Here is a 16,082-nt window from a genome sequence, read left to right as displayed (position 1 = left end):
AAAGCCCTGCCTCTACCAAGATGGCCCCCTCTATACAGAGACGCAGTGCAGATCAAGGCATAGTAAGTCAGTAATAGGAAAATATCAGCTGCAGGGAGACCACCACGGGCAATACCGGTGACAAGCTTTTTCTCCTTTCTACCTTTTTTGAGGTAAACCTTCCAGAGCTCAGTTTCTCTTCAACATAAATCAGGGCCAGTTAGGCTTTAAAAGCTTTGGCACCAGCTGTAATTTTTATTAGCAAAGGTCAACATGCACCTGAGGTTTTACCAACACTGGACCGGTTACCGAAACATTTATAGCATTTTGAGAAATCATTGCTATAACCATTTTCTCCCTGCATATGAAATGTTATGGGAAGAACTAGGATATGAAGAACGCAACCATTCCCAGCCAATCAGCAGTCTGTAATCCTTTGCTGAGATTTCCAGTAATAACTAGAAACAGAACAGGCATTCATCAGTAAACTCTTCACCTTCATTATTACTTCTGTATATTGACCGGTATATCAGACATAGATTCCAACAGCATGACAGCTTCTTGCAGACATGTAAAAAACTGAAATTAGGGCCCTGCCCTAGGTTTTGCACCAAAGTATTTAAACATCCAACAGGACAGGTTCCCTGCTATTTGTTCCAAAGCTCACAATCAAAAGGAGATAAGAGACACTTCTCCTGCTGTGTTACAGAAGAATGGCCTATGAGCAAAACACTCTGTATCCTGTATGGAAGCTCCTGCTCAGAATATACACAATGTACTTTGTTGAGCTCAGTTGATTCATAGTCTATTACATTTAGTTGTAGTGCCTTCAACTTTGATTTTTTTTTCCAGGCGACTATGACTGCTGAGTCTTTTCCGTTGTATAGTTTGATTTCGGCGACTTGCCCGATTTCCTTTTATTTAAACTTTTTTCCCAATGAGTGGCTTTCTATTGCCTCTAGAAATACAGGTATTGACCCCGCTGTTTGCTCCCCATGCAGCTTCCATTTGAGATAATTATAAGACGTTTACCAGCTATTTTTCCCATAACATCACCTCATTTAACCCAACAGTTAATTGTTCACTGCATCTCATGCAATTAATGTGTGTGATTCCTATAACTATTCCATTGATAAAAGCACCAACAGACTCATTGTACTGTGTAACAACTAATTAGTAGCAAATACCTCATCCATAGAAGATGACCATGGTCTTCTGTCTATTGAGATGGTCTTCTGTCTATTGAGATGTACTATGAAGAAATTCTTCAGCTAAAAAAATGTATTTTTTTATGAGAAGCTGACAATGCAGTCCCAACATTGAAAGCATGAATACCTACCCAAAATAATCTAGGTTAATAACCTCAAGAGAACCTTCTCAAGAGAAAAAAAAAAAAAGGACCAAAAATCCAGGACAGAATTTTCCAGCTGACCACTGCGGTCCCCTCTCCTAAGAAACAAGTTTAGCCAAGATTAAGTAGATTAAGCAGCAAATGCAAAGTCCCATTATTTAGGACTAAGCCCCCCAGCCCAACCAATAAAAAAAAAAAAAAATGTATGAAATATTTATCTTACACCCCAGCTTCCAGTAGGCTCACCCAGGCAAAAGGTGAAATCACTGGGCCTTCTTCAAGACTCTATAAAACGTAAGATCCCAGGCCCATGAGAATGTACTCCTGTACAATTCAGGAGCATCTCCTCATGAGATGGGGATCCCATGGTGAGGCCCAGTGACTTCACTGGCACCTAAAGGAAGCCAGGAGCCAGTGAGTACTTTTTTTTTTATAGGTGCATTTGTCTTTTTTTTTTCCCGCTTCCATTTAGGGGTGTATTTATTTGCAGAACCATTTGCTCTGTGAAACTGCATGTACATTCGTTTTGTGTGAACGGAGGCAAACATGGACAGTTAAGGTGTTCTAATAACCACACTCACCTCACTCATGTCCTTATTGCTTCAATCCTCTTTTCTGAACTTGCACACTAAACACTAAGGGGTGTATTTATAAAAGAAAACAAAAACAAATATGATATGATATTTTCTTTCCAAGTCAAATGTAATATCAGAAAAACAAATACTTATTTCCTATGCTCCTTAGTTCTATCTAGGGGCCATAATTCTGATTTTTTCCTGTATTACGTATTTAGATATACATGTAATGTATGTACGCACATATACTCCCTCTGCCTAGGAAATGCATAGCCAGTAAGTGTAAATTATACATGAACATTGGAACAGCATACCCATAGACATAGGGGTTCCCATATTAATTTGGGGGCCTTGATGGTCACCTATAAGAACCACATTACCCACAATTCACAATTATACAGATATCTCCCACCCTACCCTTGATGTAGAACAGGCATTCTGAGAAGGATGTAATGTACAGGAGAGCAAGTGGAAGAGGAGCAGGGATCCACGGCTCTCAACACCTCAAGCACTAATATGCTATGTTTAACAATTTATGAGATTCAATGAGATAGGCGTGTTGGATATTTTTTCCCCCCCTTTTTTTAGTCTATTCCTTTAAAGAAGAACTCCGGGCAGAAGAAAACAACCCTTGCAGTGGGGCTACCCTTGCACTGCAAGGGTTAAGTGCTCGTTTTTGTCTAGGGTCTAAAATAACAGATATACCTCACTCAAACCAGTCCCCGCAGCCTCCTTTCCCTCGGGCTCCAGTGTTCTAAAGCCGTGAGTCATGATGTCCAATACAGTGTAATGGATGTGAGGACACCAAGGAAGATTCCATTCGGGTTTTGGTGAGCATCTCTATTATTTTAGACCCTAGACGACTAGGAACACTTAACCCTTGCAGTGGGGCTAACCATGCACTGCACGGGTTAAGTTTTCATCTGCTTGGAGTTCTTCTTTGAGTATTCATGCTTTATGTTACACATTTTCATGAATACATTGCATTTTGTACGTGCCATCAATGCATGTATAAGCCCATTGTTCGTGTATGGGTTGGGAGAGATGGTTGCAGCTCCGGGGAGCTGGAAGTTAATGGATGATGTTGCCTTGAATTTAAAATGTTGAAGAAACATGGCCTGATTAAAAAATATACTACTATCTATATCTGAAATACACATATGGTATTACATAGTATCTCAGATCATTCAACCAAGACAGAAGACTGTGCTTGGCAAAGCCTGGTATTCACTGAGGTTGGTATGTTTCTGACACTCAGACGAGGAAGCTATATGGACGAGTCATGAAACAGTTTAAATATTACAGTACATTTCCAGCTGAATGTGTGGTATACTATGGCCTGGATAAATAAGATGCACAGATGTAGACACTGAAGATTTATTGCATCATTTTGAATACCAACACTTACCTATCAACAACTAAGGTGAGCCCATTGTATTTTACTATTGCATAAGAAACTGCACAAAGTCTAGTAGATGCAAATAATGCACGTTGCCTCTTACACCCTGCATTACAAACAAAGTTGGTCACAGCTTCCCCATACAGCTCTGTTATATGGGGGGGGGGGCTCTGAAGGATCGCCAGTGCTTCCTGGGCTGAACCTTGAAGGATTGAAACATCAGATCTACTCTGTTTAAATGAGCCCTACTTAGGACTTCACATATTACTTTTCACCACACTAAATACTCAATGCATATAGCTTAGCTACAAAAGGCAATATCTATTACTGACAATGATGTAGGAAATTCCATTACATGACCACCAGATCCAGTACAATTCCCAGACGTATTGTACTCCTACTCAGGTACACCTAGATGACATGACTTAACTTTAGTAATAAGCCCAGAATTAAATTACACGCACACAATTAGTACTCAGTGAAACGTAATGTAGCCCAGAAGAACAAAACAACTAGGATAAGCACCAGCAACTGTCACAAATGTTTTGCAGAATATGAGATTCCATGAGCAATGGCTTGACTTAGGTAATGCTCACACACAGACCAATTTTGTCTTGATACAAAGATACATGCGGTACACAGTAATTATTTGTAGAACTGATAATCTGAACTCTTAAACCTCCCCAGCTTTATTCGACAATTTAGGTTTTAGATAAAGTGCTACCTTCAGGTGAAGCTTTGCATTGCTATCTATCCATCAAATAAAAAAAAAAAAGAGTAATCTCAAAAGAAAAATCACATGTAAGAAGACAATGACAACACGTGATATTTGGGCATTTGCTAACGAAACCAAATGCCTTTTTCTTTTTACCCCGATTGGCGCACAGACATGCGGGCTTATGCCCAATATATTTGCAAATTTATGTGCACATAAGACACCACTGGTTGTCATTATATAAAAATTGACAAATGACTGTAAGAGTCAACCCCGCTAATACCCTCAACTTCCCTACTTCTAAAACGGATTAAAGTAGCATCAAACTCTGAAATGTTTCCAATAATGAATGCCGATCAAACAAATATATATTGCACAGTTTCAGAACAGCTGACTAATTCTCTCAGCTCTGCTTCCCTGAACATCCTGCCCCCAGTACAAGATCACAAGGGACAGAGCGCTCTCCATTAGTTGTTTAGTTACTCATTTGAAAAAGGAAGGCCGAACGAGGGAGGAGAAAGGTGTGGAAAGCAAGGTGCAGAGGCCTGTGGGGGGAGGGCGGGGGCTGGAGACGACGTCTCCTGCTTTTTCCCTGCAGCACTCCTGACCTGCCATTGTGGTTTTGGACAAACTCAAAGCCTGCATGAACATATGTAGTGATTTGAAGTCCTGGAGGCGAGCCAGGGAGGAGCGGACAAGGGACCAAGAGAGTAGGAGGTCTTGCGAGAAGCAGAGGGGATGATTAAGGGGATAGCCTGTGTAGAGGTCAGCCAATGAGGAGGGAGTTGCGATAGTCAAGATGAGAGATAACGCATGGAGGGGTAGGTTTGAGGTTTTATTGGTGAGGAAGGGGCATATTTTGCAGATGTCACAAAAGGTGAAGGCGGCAGGATTTGGATAGTGATTGGATGTGTAGAAGAAAGATAAGGCCGGAGTCCAGGATCACACCTAGTACCTTGGCATAGGAGAGGGAGGGATAATTGAGTTATCACTCTCAATGGAAAAGTTAGGGGATGGAGTGGAGGAAATATGAGCACAATTTTTGAAAGACTGCGTTTTAAAAAGTGTTGTGACATCTAGACTGAAAAGTCAGTTAGTAAATTAGTGATGTGCAAGGATACTGAGGGGGTGAGTTGTGGAGTGGAAAGATACACTATATTGCCAAAAGTATTGGGACGCCTGCCTTTACACGCACATGAACTTTAATGGCATCCCAATCTTAGTCTGTAGGGTAGGATTTGGAGGGGTGTCCCAACTTTTGCCAATATAGTGTATATTTAAGTGTCATCGGCACACAGATGTATTGGAACCCATACAAGGTTATCAAGTGACCAAGGGAGGAGGTGTAGATAGAGACCAGAAGGGTTTCTAGTACTGGCCCCCCTCTCCCGTTATAAGTCTGTTGTACTCAACAAAAGATTGATATCAAGACTAAATTTAGGCACCTGAACTGGCTGATTTAAACTGGTGTTATATCTGTCTGGAGTTCAGCTTCAAAGGGTGAGGTCCCCATCCAAGAAACTAAAGTCTGATAGTTTAACAGTTGCTAATCCAATGCAGAAAGCAGCAGGAAAAAAAAAGTGTTGGTGTGTGGACAGTGGGCCACTTGTCTGATCAGAAGCAAGACTAGAGCCCTTTATTACCAGGATAACATATGTCTAGAGGAATTATATCTGTCAACATTAATGAGTCTTCTAGCTTGGCTAAATTGCTATTTATAAAGTAAATATTTATCACTCTGGAGCCACAAAAATTTAATTATCAATTGATTAAGCATCCACATGAAAGGGAACTTTAGAAGCAAGAAGAAATTGTCAGTCTTGATGCCCTCCAGTGTCCTTTTTTTCCTTACAAAATGTTCTATTCGCCATCTCCCTAGGTACATCTAATTATTGATTTGTTTACGTCTGTTAGGAGATGTGTCGTGCACATTTATAATTAGGGCAACACTTGGCTGACAAAAACAAGTTCTTATTAAACCACACTGGTGACGGCGTGTGTCACACTTAACGTAGGTATACGAAAGTCAAACTAAAAGATGCCAGGGTCCGCAGACACAGTACACCATACACAGAAATAGACTTCCAGTATTTCATCTTTTACATCATTTCAGTATGTTTGAAGCAAAAGAATAACCTACACCAACCATTTTTTCCAGTAAAGCTTGGACTTGACTCATGACACAACTGGTTTGCAAAGAAATCTTAAGATTTTGGATTTCTACTCTTTAAAAGATATACGGTCTCAAGAATGAAGCACGGAGAAGGATTCAGCTATTATAGACTACCTAGCTATTATAGACTACCTACAAAGTGTTTGCTTCTGATCTTAGAAAAAGGTTGTGTACAGCAGAAAAATTCACAATGCAGTTACCTAAAGCAATAGATGCTTACCAATGTATTTTACCCAGCTGACTTTGAAAATTTGAAGATTTATTCAATTTGAAAAAGTCAATCTGATGAAACGCATCAGTTCGAGACATGACCAGTTGATCTATTTGTTCAAGCAGTTGGTATAGTGCTGTTCCGCTTTCAACATGCAAGTGGAACATTTATAGATGTTGTTTTTATTGAGACGATTTATGCTATATAAAGTTTATTTTGCATCATTTATCAAGAATTGCCACATGAGATCTTATCCACCTGGTGACACAGGAAGAGAGGTAGAGAAATGTTATTACCTGGTTATAGTGGAAAGGAATAACTGTAGAGAACCAAAAGGGACTGTCAACTGAACTTTTTTATTCAATGTAAATCAGAAGGTAAAAGATTTGTGAGAAGTACACAGCTTCATGGAAACGGTGCTCTCTGAAGGCGGTGGCCTCTTTCCGCAGGATAATGTGCCCTGCCACACTGAGAAATAGTTCAAGAATGGTTTGAGGAACACGAGTTCAAGGTGTTGACTTGGTCTCCAAATCTCAATCCAATCAAACATCTGTGGGATGTGCCCCACCTTGCAACTTACAGAACTTAAATGTCTGTGAAGGTTTTCATTCATACAGGTCATGCTATATATATAAAAAATACGCCAAGGCAACTGGACTTTCTGTATTTTTCTTGAGTATGTTTTGCTGGACATCCAACCAGCTTTCTCAATTCAGAATGACTTGTACAACAATTATCTGGGAATAAATATGGTGAATGTTGCTCCAATCAAGATAATCTGTTAAACATAACCAGCATGGAGTCAGAGACCTCATGGAGGTGAGGTGTTGATTGCATTTCCATAAATGGAGCTTGAAAGTGTTATTAACCCGTCCAGAGAGGGGTGCGAAAACAGCATTGTATGTGGCAGACAATATATGTCTCACAACCCCCTCCTCCTCTATTCAAGCTTGGCTTCTCCATTGTTACATAAATGGTCTTTCACACCTCTTTTAAACCAGTCCTCCTCCCTGTCTAGGATGTGTACTTGACTGTCCTCAAAGGAGTGACCTTTTAGATGTAGGTACACTGCTAAATCCTGACCAGAGGGTTTGGCTCTTCTATGCTGTGCCATACGCAATATTATATTAAACAACCTGCCTAGTAAGGGTGGCTCCTTGGCTTGCAGGGTAGATTGGAGCCCAACCGGAACCATCTTTCAAGAAAGAGCAAGGACTATACAACTATAACAATTACGTTATATGTATGTGCTAATATAGGTACAAGTGGATATTAAGGGACATGGAACATCTGTCAGAAAGGAAAATTTACTTGGACACAGTGGTGGAAAGAAGAGAGACTTATTTTCCTTGCTGTGGACCACCTAGTAGAATAGCTTCATCTCATTTGAATTTAAATAACATATAAACATAGTTCTTTTTTGCAGTCTTTATTTTTTTCTAATCAAACTAACATGATGCCAAGTAATATAAATGTACCTATTATCAGCAAAATGCTTCTTACAACCGGCCAGTCAGAACTGGGAAGTAGTAGTTCTGATATCCTCCAATGTTGCGGATAGCTACACTTTGGTCTTCTACACATCGGCTTCACCCCTTAAAGCAAACTTCAGCTGAGGTTTGAGGATACAAACAGAGATCTATATGGAAATGCTGGTTACCACTTTAAATAAGCTTCCGGCAGGCTTTAGTAACCTTTAGCATGAGCTTGTGGAAAGTCCACCGAAGCCTGCGAGTGGCTTGTTTACCTTGACAGCCAACACTACCATTAAAAAAGAGTCAGCCAAAATTTTTTTTTAGTGTCCATGTCCTTAAAGTATGTTCTGTACCTTGTTACACAAGCTTTACATTATTCAGCTTGGCACATATAGTAAATGCCTGGTAGATGCTGCCATTTCCATGTGGTTCCCTACTGTCAGGGCAACGCTGCAGCAGCCCATCCTCTGGCGGCTGAGCCGCCACCCTCATTGTGCATGCTCTGCCAGTACCCTGACAGGAAGCCTTTTACTTCCTCTTTCTCCTCTGGAAGCTGCCCTATGTGACGATTTTCATTGGCTTAGGGGTGGCACCAGCATGATGATTGACAGCTCCTTCCTCTCCCCCTGCTCCCCAACCCACATGATTACCAGTGTGACAGGGGATGTCCAGCAACACAAACTCTGCTTCCAACATTGTAAGAATGGTGATTTTCATAAATAGTATGACAGTTATTTACAGTGATAATAAGGGGAGAACACACAGAAAGAAGCACCGCTCCTGCACAGCGCAGGAAAGGAATGAGCAGGGTGCTTGCCGCTGGGCGCATATCCTCTCTCCAATATGAGACCATACAAAACAGAAGAAAACTTAGCCGCACACCGGATTTCACTAGAATAGCTTATTGAAGTTTGTACCAGAACACTGGTGTGCGACTCAAGGTCCGCTCGACCTGCCGCGTTTTACCCAATCACAGGCTTAGTCATAGATGAAGAATGAGGGGCATTTACTATGATTGCAGCAGCTGTGCAATTCAACTGATTAGCTTTTAATTTCAAACTGAAAATAAAAGCTGTTTTAGTTACTTTCCACAGCTGCTCCAGATTCTGTCTGCAACAGTTTACGTAAATTCTCCCCCAATGCCTTTCATAATGTTTCTAATATTTCCTTTTCATTAGAAATCTTTTTGTTTATTGTTTTTAACGTGACTGAAACAGAACCAATGGGCTCTGTGCGGCCAACGGAAAGCACTTTAATCTTCTGGGAGTGATGTCAGCAGTGGGTCTGCAGTCTTCATCATAGCTTTGCTGCTAGCGCTGTGCCCCATTATCAGTGCATCTGCTTTCCTGTCATTATAGGCACTCTAGCAAATACTTTTTATAGCTGTTTTTTGCAACGGAAATAAAGGGATATCAAAAAAAGTAGAGGCGCACCGAAATGAAAATTTCAAAAACGAAATAAAAAAAAATAAAAAAAAGTGTCAGACCGAAAAGTTTTTTTATTTTAACTTTTTCAAATATTTTATTTTTTATAAACTTTCTAATTTTTTTATTAAATATTTTAACTTTTTACTTTTAGGGGCTTCGGGGAAATATTAGGGGTCTAACACAGACCCCCGATATTTCCCTTTTAAAATAAAAAGAGATTGAGGACACAAAGTCCTCAATCTCTTTTTCTGCAGCCCCTGTTATAAATGAACAGGAATCCTCTATACTGAGTGTTCCTGTTCATTCATAACTTGAGAACAGAGTGTGTTTACCATGTCCACAATCATGAATGAACAGGAGGTGATGTAGATAACTTCCCATGCATTCATAATTGGGGATATAGTAACAATAGTCTGTCCTCAATTATTTACAAACACTCAGCGATCACTGATCACCGACTGCTTGTACTCGCTCTCCTTCCTGACAGCTGTCACAGGAGGCTGAGCGAGAGGAGCTCAGCCTGCTGTGACAGCGCTGGCTGTCTCCGTCAACACATCGCTCTGCCGATCTGCGATAGGAGGCTGAACGGTGTGGGAGGAGAGATACCGGCCACTCACAGCGCTCTCCTCCCGCAGCGATCGGCCGGCTGTCACAGTTTCTCTTCTCCACGCTGGGACACAGAGCAGCACCCAGCGGGGAGGAGAGAATACACGGATGCACCGATGTATCGGCCAGAAAATTGCACTTTCGGGATTATGCCAACAGTGTCATTTTCGGTCGATATGTTTCGGCGGCCGATATATCAGTGCATCCCTATAAAAAAGTATTCTCAGACACTGTACACTGATAATTCAGTGTTGCCTTTTGTAGCAAATCACTCCATTGCTGTCCAGCATGACTGAGTGTAAACCTGCAATAGCAGAATGGTGAAGAATAAATTATCAATGGTTCAGACAGAAATGCCTGAGGATACACTATCAGAAATGTCGCAATTCTGTTGCTGGAAAGGCATTACTGAGATGCATGTCAAATACGAGCCTTGATCATTGACCCATAACAAGCATGTGGATGTCATCTGCACCAGCAGCCATTTGTACATGCTTCCTCCAGGCTAGTGACCCAGCAAGTACCAGAAAAAGGACAACAGCCCTGCAGGACACACAAGTCAGCAATGGCCGCTCCCACGTTGTTATCTTGACAGGTTCCTTTTAAACTGCCCTATTAAGCTGTCGTAGACCACTTGTGTCAATGATGAGAGGGATTTCACACCCGATAAATGCTTCAGAGTCAGATTTTGTGCTTCCATCACATCTTAAATAAGCAGAAAGCCTATCCCAGCCAGTAACACTCACTGAGAGCAAAGGATTAATGTATTAATCCACCACAGATGTGACCTGTTAATCTCTTCCAGAGACGACAGCGTTCAGAGCTCTGGATTCAGTAAATAAATAGAATTAAGACAGTACAATGGGACAACCAGAATTTCTGACTGAAAGAGACTGGCATGGGAGGAGGTTAGATACACAGCGGCCTACTCATAAAGACCAGCACAATCAATACTTCTTTGCTTCCTTCCCTTTCACCAATAACCGCCCTGCTTTTTTTCCAGCTTTGTAATAGTATGACCCCGAAAGCTGGAAAGTGAAAATTATGTATAAAATGGTAACAAGTAACTGGAAAAAAACACTAAAGGAGATAAAAGGTTTAAATTAAAAGCATAGTCCACCTTTATGACCATGTTTCACGTGACTCCCATATTAAGGGTAGAACCCTATCTTACCTTAATTGCGGTGTTGTTCTTCCCACAGGCTTCTGTTTGGGTTTGAATTTGGTGCGAATGCCCACATAGACACGTCAACCCTTCCATCTATAAATGGAAGACTGCAAGCCCCATATGCAGAAAGACTAAGCCCCCAATGGAGTGCTAGTGTGGTGAAGTCAATTAAAAATTGTAGTCCACTGGTTACTTCCTCCAGCCCCATAATGGTAGACCTGTACCTTGGTATAGACCAGAGCATGGGGAAAGAGTCTGTACAACCCGGAGCATTGCACCTGCAACCCACAGATCGCAACTGCAATGCTCTGCAGGCTCCAAAGCAACAACAACAAGAAATTAACGTTTTTCTTTTATCAATGTGTATTTACACGTTTTTTTTTAAAGGTGGAGAATGCCTTTAATTCTTAGCCCTCGTTCACACCTGAACGTTTTGTAGCGCGTTCTACGCTCGACGAACGCTCTACAAAACGCTCAAAAATATAAATCCCATTGTATTCAATGGTCTCGTTCCCACCTTGGCGTATTTTCGCCCGTCCCTAACGCGCTACAAAACAGCCCACGCCTGAAAAGGTACAGGTACTACTTTGGGCCGTTTTGTTGCGCGTTTCTATTGGGATACGAATCGCGGTAAAATCACGCGACAGACGCGCATATTTAATACGCCTAGGTGTGAACGAGACCTTAGGGGGAAGATCAACAGGTTTGCGTTGACCCCCCTCCCCAGAAGCATATTAAATCAGGTCCAGTGGACATGATGCTATGACTTATTGAAAATATGTTGTTTATCAGTGTGATTGGGGGTAATAGGCACGTGACAACCTTCCAGCAGAGGTGTCAGGATGATGGAGTTGCAAGGGTTAACTAGGTTACAGGGAAGACATGACTCAAATGCCGTAGAGTGTGAATGAGATTTAGAACACAGTTAGCATCCTAGTATTTGGGATTTCTTTTGCCTGGACCATTCCTAGGTGGTGTATTTATCACCTCTCCTAACCAGGGAGGCACCAAGAATTGAGTCTTCTAAAAAGGACCCTCAAACAAAAGAGCAGAAACCAAGCCTCTTCATATTAAAGCTCATATATCAAAGATTAAATATGGATCCAGGGATTAACATCTGGGGGTTCTAGTATAGGTACCCTCATTATTCTCAGTATACAGCAGACAAAGCTAGGGTATCTTTAATCGTTTAAGAGATAGATGAAAGTTGGTAATGGAGGGTCTCAGCCTACCCATGTGAGAAGTCCATCAAAAGAGGCAATTTTGCTGTGTATGAATCTAGAAATACCATATCTGTGTCAGACTCATAGCCTGAAATATTAACCTTTTTGTCATATATGGGTGCTGTCTGTTAAAAAAAACTCCTCTACCAGGTGCAAAATAGGTGGCGGCTTCAGATCCTTAACTCTTAGCCACACCTGCTTCCTACCCAGTTCATCCCAGAGGCTGGACTGCAACCTGAGTGTGCTTACTTGGGGCCAAAAATGTAATTTTGAGGCCAAGTGGCCATTTCGGCCACTTGGCCACAAAATAAAATTTTTGGCCCCAAGTAAGCACACCTTGATTACCATTGCAACATATTTTATACTTGTGGGTCCTGGCAGCCCAATAGAGTAGCAGGGGAGAAAAGGAAAGGTAAGAATGTGATGCTGGGTAGGGGGTGAATTAAGAGAACCTGCTGATCTGCTCGGCATGGGCAAAACACAAGTTCATTTTAAAAGTGGCATAAAAGGAAATCATTGTTTTTTTTAGTTTTGGACACTGTAGGGAAGTGTTAGACCTTCTCTCAAGTTTTTATTGATATAAGAGTCCCCATTGGGGGATCCGTCCTCTGTTTTTACTGGTGACCATTGCTACCAGTAAATCCAAAATCTCCCCAGAACAAGAGGTGAGGGGAAATCTTTCAATGAGGACACTTGTTCCGAAGACAACTGTCAGCTTTAGAAGTTTTGGCTTCACATAACCCTTTAAATCCGCAAATTGGTTGAAAAAAATAAATATGATTTCCGTGAATTATTTTCCCTTCATTAAACGGTGACAGTAATGAGCCAAGGAGTCAGCCACGGCATTTTTACAAACATGAGAAACAGATTAGGTTCCAGAGACAGGCAACACAATCCAAAAAAAACAGCAGCTAAAACAATTTGTCTCCTACTGGAACATAACCAAGCCCATCAAAATAAGGCGCAGTGTTATTTAAGAGGGATCCGCTGGTTACCTTGAGATCTCGGTGGATGATGGGAGTCTTGCACTGGTGGAGGCGAGCCACTGCTTCACATGTGTCACAGAAGATCTGGAGGACCTCGGCCTCAGTAAACCCCGTCTGCAAACGCTGGTTCATCAGATTTACAACTTGCCCACCTGCAGAATGATAGCGTATTTTTCAGGCCGTATATATGTAGGAGCGGGATACACATCAATAATGTGCTACTGGAATATTTTTTATTCTTTCAGTGTTTTATTTGTGACTGCTGCCAATTTCTAGAAAAATTACAACTATAGGATTCGGTAATAGAGTACAAAGTACACACTCAAAGCATACAAACATTTTATAATTTTTTTATATATGTGCAATGTGATTTTAACACAAAGTACATGACTCATTACTGTCGGCGAGATCACATCTACAGTGCTGCATTGCCAGCCTTTTGCAACCGAAACGGCGCTGGCGAGGGACATGGATGATGGATATAAGTGAATAAAACATGATTTAGAAGATTAAAAAAATAAATGTGCTGGATGGATGATGCACAGGGCCGGCCTTTGGGGTGTTCGAGCTGTGCGGCCACACAGGGCGCCATGGCAACAAGGGCGCACGACACAGCTCAACTCCTCACCGCTCCGACATGAGAGCGCTCCCTCCTCCGCCCCCCCCTTCAGCACTGTCCTCGGATCCCGAAGAGAGGGGGGCAGGAGGGAGCGCTGCCTGCTGTCAGGATGGCCGAGCGGTAGGGAGAAGAGAAGCCGCATCATTGGCGTGTTCTGGAGGCAGGGCGCATGACGTCATGAAACAACGCACGTGTTGGGCGCCGCCATCTTGGTGTATATCTAGGTATACACCAAGATGGCATCGCTTATATCGGTGTGACGTCACCTGACTCCACGCATGCATGGCGCCATGTGACATCATGCTCCCCACCTCCAAGATGGTGTACACGTGAATGTATAGTCTACATTATGTACGGTTGGCTGGATCACTGGCGGAACAGAATTGCATTCTTTTAGCAGGTAGGGAATGATTACATCACAGTCATTTAGTCTTCAAAAAAACAGAAAGCCGACGGCTCTCAGCAGACTTGGCAGAATGCAGAACAAAAAACCTGGGCTGCTATAGCTAATTCAGCTGCTTTGTGGAATCAGATTCTTTTTTTTTCCTTCACTTGTGAAAGCCAGATTATTCTCCCGAATCAAAAAAACAAAAAAACACTACTACTATTTTTAGCAATAATGATTTTGGATACAATTAGCTAAAAGAAAAAATTGCCTAAACCATTTTGAATTCCATTATTGATTTTGCTATTAGCATCTTCCGTGGAATGGCATTCCACATCTTAACCACTTACAAAGTAAAGAACCGCTTCCTACACGGACGGTAAGACATTCTGTCCTCCAAACACAGCTGATGTCCCCTATACAGTCCTTGGGATAAAAAGCTCATCTGCCAAACTTTCACATTAACCTTGAAAAAATGTGCAAAATGGCTGTTTTGCTGCTTCACTCTATATCATTCTATAGGTCAGGTCCATCAACTTTTGTAGATGTTCATCTTAAAACTGAGAAGCTTGAGCCAGTCCACATCACAGAATGCGTTTTAGGCCTTCCTGTGAATGTTTAATTTATCAAATATGATAAAGCAGACAGCATTTGCCCTTCCAACGTCATAAAGCAGCAAAATCCCATTAACCCTTTGGCTTTGACGATAGTTTCTGACACCCGTCAGGCTCCACATGCAAAAGGTAGGGTCTACATCTGTGGTTTCTCCATGTGCCTTCCACTGCCATTAGGTGAGAGGCTCCTTAGCCTTCTAGCACAGCACTATCAGTTCTCGCACTGAGCAGCCATTTAAAATATGCTGCACAGCTGGGAGTGTCAGCTTGAGGTGGGGTGGAATGGAGGCATGGCAGTGAGGGAGCTCCATCCATACGTGCATGGCTTATAGCTTCCTCTCGCGCACTGTAGAGGTGCCTGAACCGGAGTGAAGTCCCATTCTGGCTCCCGGCACACCTCTACGGAGCGCGCAATGGACCTGTACAAGCAATGCACATATGGATGGAGCTTCGTCACAGCACAGCAGCCCACACTGAAATCCAGGGTGAGGATCCACTCCAGTTCTTGCAAGGTAGGGAGACTGGGGGAAGGATCTTAAAAATAAAAAAAAGGAGTGTGTGAGAGATTGTGTCTGTGGTTATGCATGTCTGTCAGTGCACTAGTATAGTGCGTTAATCATACAGTCCCACGAGATTAACGCACTGTACTACACAATTGCACCTACTACGCGTTTTGGTGCAGGAGGTGCATTGTGTTACCATTCATTAGAATGGCACTGGAAACATGACCCCCCCCCGCGCACAGTCAGTTTGGATCACCTGCACCAGAATGCGCAGTACCGCAATGCCGTGCATTCCAGTGCAGTGCAACTTCGGTCAAGGACAAATGTGGGCCTTGGAGGTTACACAGGTTGAGGACCACTGGTCTAAATGACGAGGACACACACACACCCTCTGTGTTTTCCACTCAGACACCCACCCCTAGGGCAGCACTGGTTCCACACAGCAGCCATGTTTGACTGCAGTCTCTCTCCTTTGTGCAGCAAACCCTCCTGTCCTAAATTGGAATTTCTGCACAACTTAAAAGGAATACTAAAGGCCAGGCGTTTTTCGTTTTTTTTTACCTTCATGCATTCTCTGCATTAAGATAAAAAATGCCTAACACCTTGCCATGTTCCCCTGTCCCCCATACATTTACTGTGGTCACTTGTCACCTATGCCAGGTCGGGGATGATA

The 16,082-nt window shown here is 42.2% G+C and overlaps 1 protein-coding gene across 3 annotated transcripts in view; it reads right to left on the bottom strand.

The window, feature by feature from the left end:
* AAK1 (AP2 associated kinase 1) overlaps positions 1 to 16,082 on the bottom strand; it is a 121,052-nt gene that overhangs the window by 57,331 nt on the left and 47,639 nt on the right. For all 3 annotated transcript variants that reach the window (XM_018554424.1, XM_018554425.1, XM_018554426.1), the window contains exon 4: positions 13,298 to 13,440. In XM_018554424.1, coding sequence (XP_018409926.1) covers positions 13,298 to 13,440 — 143 coding nt within the window. The remainder of the gene's footprint in view (positions 1 to 13,297; positions 13,441 to 16,082) is intronic.

This window comes from Nanorana parkeri, unplaced genomic scaffold, assembly GCF_000935625.1.
Source record: "Nanorana parkeri isolate BGI_ZX_2015 unplaced genomic scaffold, ASM93562v1 scaffold157, whole genome shotgun sequence".
In the NCBI taxonomy this organism is placed as follows: domain Eukaryota; kingdom Metazoa; phylum Chordata; class Amphibia; order Anura; family Dicroglossidae; genus Nanorana; species Nanorana parkeri.
The sequence above is the reverse complement of the archived record's forward strand: the minus strand, read 5'-3'. Positions and strand labels throughout refer to the sequence as shown.